General features: G+C 37.7%; 1 protein-coding gene across 1 annotated transcript in view; it reads left to right on the top strand.

Moving 5' to 3' along the window:
- GABRP (gamma-aminobutyric acid type A receptor subunit pi) overlaps window positions 1–3910 on the top strand; it is a 37854-nt gene extending 33944 nt beyond the window's left edge. Inside the window, exons 9-10 of the mRNA XM_087716894.1 lie at window positions 308–501; window positions 2162–3910. Coding sequence (XP_087573020.1) covers window positions 308–501; window positions 2162–2467 — 500 coding nt within the window. The 3' untranslated portion in view covers window positions 2468–3910. The remainder of the gene's footprint in view (window positions 1–307; window positions 502–2161) is intronic.
- Window positions 3911–6000: the final 2090 nt, after the last annotated feature.

A 6000-nucleotide genomic window follows, 5' to 3' on the forward strand; every position in this document is an offset into this window, starting at 1 on the left:
GAACATTCCTGTTTTTTCCTTATTTTTTTCTTTCTGGGTCTTCATTCATTTGAGGGAAAAAATGGGGGACACACTTTCTGCTATCATCTCATCAAAAGCTTTCAGGATTTAACAATGTGGCCCTAAGAAAAAATAATCAGAAAGCATTCTCACATATCAAAAACTTCCGGGTATTTATGATTACCCATGGCTTCTTACGAAGTTACCCATGGAAGAACCATCTGTTATGTCAAATTTCAGACAAAAACAAAATGTATTTGGTGTTCATTTTTTTGTGGTAAAAAAAAAAAACGACTGTATTTTCCAGGTGTAACCACAGTGCTCTCAATGACAACTTTGATGATGGGGTCCCGAAAGTCAATGACAAATGCCAATGGCTTCATAAAAGCCATTGACATTTATCTGGGAATCTGCTTCAGCTTTATATTTGGGGCGTTGGTGGAATATGCAGTAGCTCATTACATCACATCACAGAAACATTCAGCTAACGAGACCCAAAAGGTAAACCTTGTTCAATCAGATCATGTAGTGAATAAGCATTTTCAGTAAACGGATGAATGTGTGGATAGCTAGAGAGGTATATAGATAAATAATTGTACATGGATTTGTTCCCTCTAGGAGTTATGTCAGTAAAACAACTGGAAAGGCTGCATTCAGACTTTAACATTAGACAATGGATTTGTGTAGTTTGCTGCGGGGTGGGGGGTGAGAAGAGCCTGGGTTCTCCTTTCTTCCAAACCAATGGTGGGATTCAAATTTTTTTACTACTGGTTCAGTGGGGGTGGCTTGGTGGGCGTGACTTGGTGGGCATGGCAGGCAGAGGTGGGTTCCTACCAGTTCACACCTATTTGGTAGAACCGGTTCGTCAAATCTACCGAACCGGTTAGAAGAGGTTCCACCAGTGGACCCGGAAAGCAGGCCACACCTACAGAAGAGGTTCCCCAAATTTTTGAAACCCACCACTGGTGGCAGTGGAAGGATAGTATAAAATCTCCATTCCCTCCCCACTCCAGAGGAAGGTTACTGCAAAATCCCCATTCCCTCCCAATCAGCTGGGACTCGGGAGGCAGAGAATAGATCAGCCAGAGGTGGTATTTACCAGTTCTCCGAATTACTCAAAATTTCCACTACTGGTTCTCCAGAACTAGTCAGAACCTGCTGAATACCACCTCTGTTCCAAACCCAGGAACAGTTTTTGAAGAAACAAGACAGACTAGAAGAAAAGTGAATCCTCTCTTTAGTTTAGTCTGTGATCTCCCTTTGGGATCTGGAAGCCAGAGGGACCTTCATTGCCCTTCCATTCCTTCCCCATACAAGTTGAGTAGATTAGCAGCTGGATCTTACTCCAAAACTTTGGATGGATCATTCCTCAGCCTTGCTCATGAGCAGAGCAGGCTGGCTTAGAAGTGGAGTCCCATGGACTGTAAAGTTCAGTAGAGTAGCCAAGGTTCCTCTCCCCTCTTTATTGTCTGGTTCCAGAGTCCAAGCAGAATTAGCTAGAGGATCGTGGCATGTTTTTATGAGAACAAGTAAAAAATATGTTGCTTGTGGTATTACGAGAGAACTAATTTTATTCATGTAAGGAGATTCCCAAAGTTATGTTTATATTTAGAATAGTTTGATTGAATACCTAGACCAGGTATTATGATGATGATACTGCTGCTGCTGATGTTAATCTTTGGTGAGATTCACAGCCTTTGGGGCTGGTTGGTAGCTCAACAGCTTGAGTCCTAACCAAGGACCTAGGAACTGTTAAGGTAACGTCGGAGGATATAAGCTGTTCCAAGTAGGGCGTTTTTTTGTAGAATCAGAATGTTCAAGTCTGATAAATTTAGAATTTCCAAATAGCGAGGTAGCCCTTTAGGTATTGCTCCAAGGGCTCCAATTACAATTGGGACAACACTTGATTCCTTTTTCCACAGTCACTCAGCTTCAATTTGCAAGTTATTATTATTATTATTGGGCCCTTCTGGCCTTAGTTCTGGTAAATCAGAATTTGGCTTTTGCTAAGATTTCTATTGTTTGTTAAAATCCCAAAGTGAGGTTACGTTAACAGCAGTCATACTAAATGTCTGTTCTTTACAACTGCTATTGTTTAATTTTTAATTTACTAAGTTACAACATACCTCTGCCACCTAACTGTAACTTTGCTCTATTCCAGGCTTTTGTAAAAGATGCCACCAGAGAAACTGAAAATAAAACCACCATCGATATATTCAATACGCCACTCACTGCCAGTTTCAATCAAAAAATAAATTTTGTCTCTGTTGATAATGCCTCTTGCAACAGTTTACCCTTGAGCCCAAGGGATAAAATTCAATACATCTTGAAGAATAAACTCCAGAGACTCACCAACTATTTCACAATTCAAAATCCAAGCAAAATTGATTGCTATTCGAAATGGTTATTTCCTTTTTTTTTCATACTAGTCAATCTGTTCTACTGGGGCTATTACTTGATTTTCTAGAAAAGTGCCTTTTCTTTGTAGAAACTGAAAATGGGTTGGCACCATGGATTCAGGATTTTACTTTCAATTTATGTTGATGTTTCCACTGATGTAGCAAATACTGGCATTTTGTTATGAAAGGGAAGTGAAAGAATCTGTCAACAAGAGGCTTGGGTAGATGGCTTGTCTGTTTTGATTCCCCCCTCTCCCATGCCAAAATGTGTCTGCACTATCATATTTTGGATATGGTCCAAAGTATAATGTCCCTATCTTTAGGTAGAGAAGAGCAAGAGCCACAGACTGTGGACCAGGAATAATACAGATTTTTTAAATATTCCTCTTCACATGTAGATTAAGCACCAATGAAGATTTGTTTCGGATTAAAGGTCATAGGATTGTTCTCAGAACCATGTCCAAATTACTTAGAACATCTTTTTTGTATCTTACAGTTTACAGATCTAGGAAGTTTAGTTTAGACCAGAGTTTAGTGTGATATGGGATAGGATGAATTAACTGATGATCTACAATTGCAATCCCAATTGGTTCATCATGCTTGCTGTTTATATCATGAGGAGAGAAATCAAGGTTGGCACAAATGAGAATTCTTTTCCAGTGAAAATTGGGGACCCAATGAAGCCTGGATTGCAACAGAATTGAGCCTCGTTATTTAATACAAGATTCTTCACTTGAATCTGTCCAGTGCAGATCCTATTTGCTTTCTGAAAAGCCAATAAGACATCATACCAATTGTGACTTGTCCGTGGAGAAGAAATTCCTGCATGTGTGTCAGAATATTTCTTCTAAAATCAATTGATTTTTTTTCCAGTAAAGACATAATAATAACAAATTTTCTGCTGCTGTGCCATAAATAGGATCCAAGACTTTAAGATCCGTTGTATATTTAATATAGGCTCACATTGGATACATTTCTAAGCCATTTACTTTGGTGATTAACCATTAAACTGACCAATGAGGTCTAATTCAAGAAATGTACTGCATATTGTGCAATGAATAAAATAACTAATGCTTCCTATATAAAATAATAGAGGGGGTTACTTGATTTCAAAAACTCTCTGGCCTACCAAAGATTCTCCAGTCACTTAAATATATTCATTCTGCAAACATGGCTAATACCGATATACAGAATTTTAACTTAGGAAACAGTGTATTTTTTGCATTTCTGTCAACCTAACATTGGTTTCTACCAAAATAGGGCAACTGGGCCCTGTAGGGGATTTCTTTTGTAAAAAATAATTTTAGCAAACATAGTAAAACCTAATACAAACTAAACTAAAAGCAAATGAGAGTTATAGGAAAGGAAAAAAAGAAAAAGAGAAAAGAAAAAACAACAACAACAAAGACAATAATAAAGAAATGGCTTCCAAACTCAATTTCACTGAGGATAACTTAACATAATTTTTCCCCAGCTTTTAAAATTACAAATAAAAAATCAATTTCTTCCAATAGCCTCTTTTATCTATTTTTTCCCTTTTGTCAGTTGTATATTATTTTAAGCTCATTAGTCTGTTTAAAATTCATTAAATCCAAAGAAAATAAACTCACCAGTAGTCAAATTAAGCTCACTGTTTTGAAGGTCTTTAATATCCATAAGGTAGTAAGATTGAACATTTCCAGATGTGACTAGAAATAAGTTGGCTGATTATTAATTTCCTGACCAAATATAGTTTCCAGTTTGGTCTGGTGGGAACTTTTGGTTGCATAGCAGTTTCTCTAACAGGTGTTTACTCTGTGATTGGTTCATAATAAAATTTTATTGAACCATTTCTCTACAATCCATTGTGAAGATCAAAAGTGCCTATTTGAAAATCATCCACTACGTAAAGTGCAACATTCAGGAAAAAACATCCCAAAATAGACTTGCTAAGTAAGATGATTAAACACATGTTCTAATAATGACAAGTGTCTTTGTATATACCCTGTCATTTAAAACGTATGTTATATAAAATGTAAAGTGGATTTTTTTTAAAAAAGCAACAATACTTGTTCTTTACATTGCCTCTTTTCAAACTTAAATGCCATTTTTTCTTTGTTCACCAACGTAAACCCCTTTAAATGTTATCAGCAATGGTGGGTTTCAAAATTTTTTGGAACCTCTTCTGTAGGTGTGGCCTGCTTTCCGGGTCCACTGGTGGAACCTCTTCTAACCGGTTCGGTAGATTTGACGAACTGGTTCTGCCGAACTGGTGCGAACCGGTAGGAACCCACCTCTGGTTATCAGCATAGTGCATTTCATATTTATATACTAATAGTTGAATTTTCATTGTCAGGAAGGCTCCCTACACAACAGACCAAAATAAAAAATGCTGAACAGTTCTATGCCTAATAATAGAACCATGGAAATAGAAAAGACTACTAAGGCCATCAAATTCAACTCTCTATAGCTAAGGAAGCAGCAGATAAATGGAAAGGTTTCACCTACTAATGTGAAACTTATGCAATTTTTATGGGAACTACAACCTGCGCTAATAGCAGATCCATCCATGTCATGCATTTGGGGGGAATACAATATAGAATTCAAAGACCTAATCTGCATAAATCAAAGCTGTGTCAATCACAATAACATTAAAGTTCTGTCACTGGCTTAACATCTTGTACATTTTAAAGGTCTTTGGATTGGTTAGAAAGAGACTTGGGGACAAAAAACATTCTCAGTCCCCAGCCCACTGTTATCACTGCCATACAAACCTACCAGCTAGCTAGCACGGAGTAATTGAGATAGCAATGTCCAAATGAGCAGAATATAAAGCGTAGCTTTCCATTTTCTATTGGTCCATCTACTCCAAAGTTACAAGTGTGGTTGAGTGATTAAGAACTAGGATCAGGGAGAATTTCAGCCATAGAAGTTCACTGGTTGACTTTGGGCATGCCCCCTTTCTTTCTCTACGGACCCATCCCACTTCAGGGTGGCTTTTGTGGGGAACAACTGCAGGAGGGAGTTCTATGTAAGGTGAACTTAAGCTCCTAGGTCAGCGGTCCCCAAACTTTTCAGCTGATCAACCCCTTCTTGAAGTTTCAGATTGTCCATCAACCTCAAAATATTTATTACATGAAAGTAATGTAATATTACTTTAACTAATAGTACTACAAACAACAACAATAATAATAAATATAGGCATTGACAAAATCATCATCCATCGGTTGCAAAAGGCAGCTTTACTTGGAACAGCTTACAGTCTGTGAAGATACATTTAACACCATCAAACCATCTGCTTATCCTTGGGAAGGACTTGACAGGTGGATTAAAAATCCAGTCTAATCATCTGGCTGAGTGTTGGACTCATTGTAATAAATAATAATATTATTTCTCTCCTATTGCTATGGATATTGAGAATGTACTGGCTCTCCAACAGAGTTTGAGAGCCAGAAATGGGGGAATATTCTCAGTATGGGAAGTGAATAGGAATACTACATATATGCATATCCTTTCCAAGGCAGGGGAGTTGAGAGAAAGGGCAAGTGTGGAAGGTCATAGACACACAATATGAACGATTCTAATAAACAAGCCCAGTAATAACACACAGCTGACAGAGCCA

This window comes from Thamnophis sirtalis, unplaced genomic scaffold, assembly GCF_051295495.1.
Source record: "Thamnophis sirtalis isolate CommonGarterSnake01/CBP01778 unplaced genomic scaffold, rThaSir2_p1.2 scaffold_5, whole genome shotgun sequence".
Taxonomy (NCBI): domain Eukaryota; kingdom Metazoa; phylum Chordata; class Lepidosauria; order Squamata; family Natricidae; genus Thamnophis; species Thamnophis sirtalis.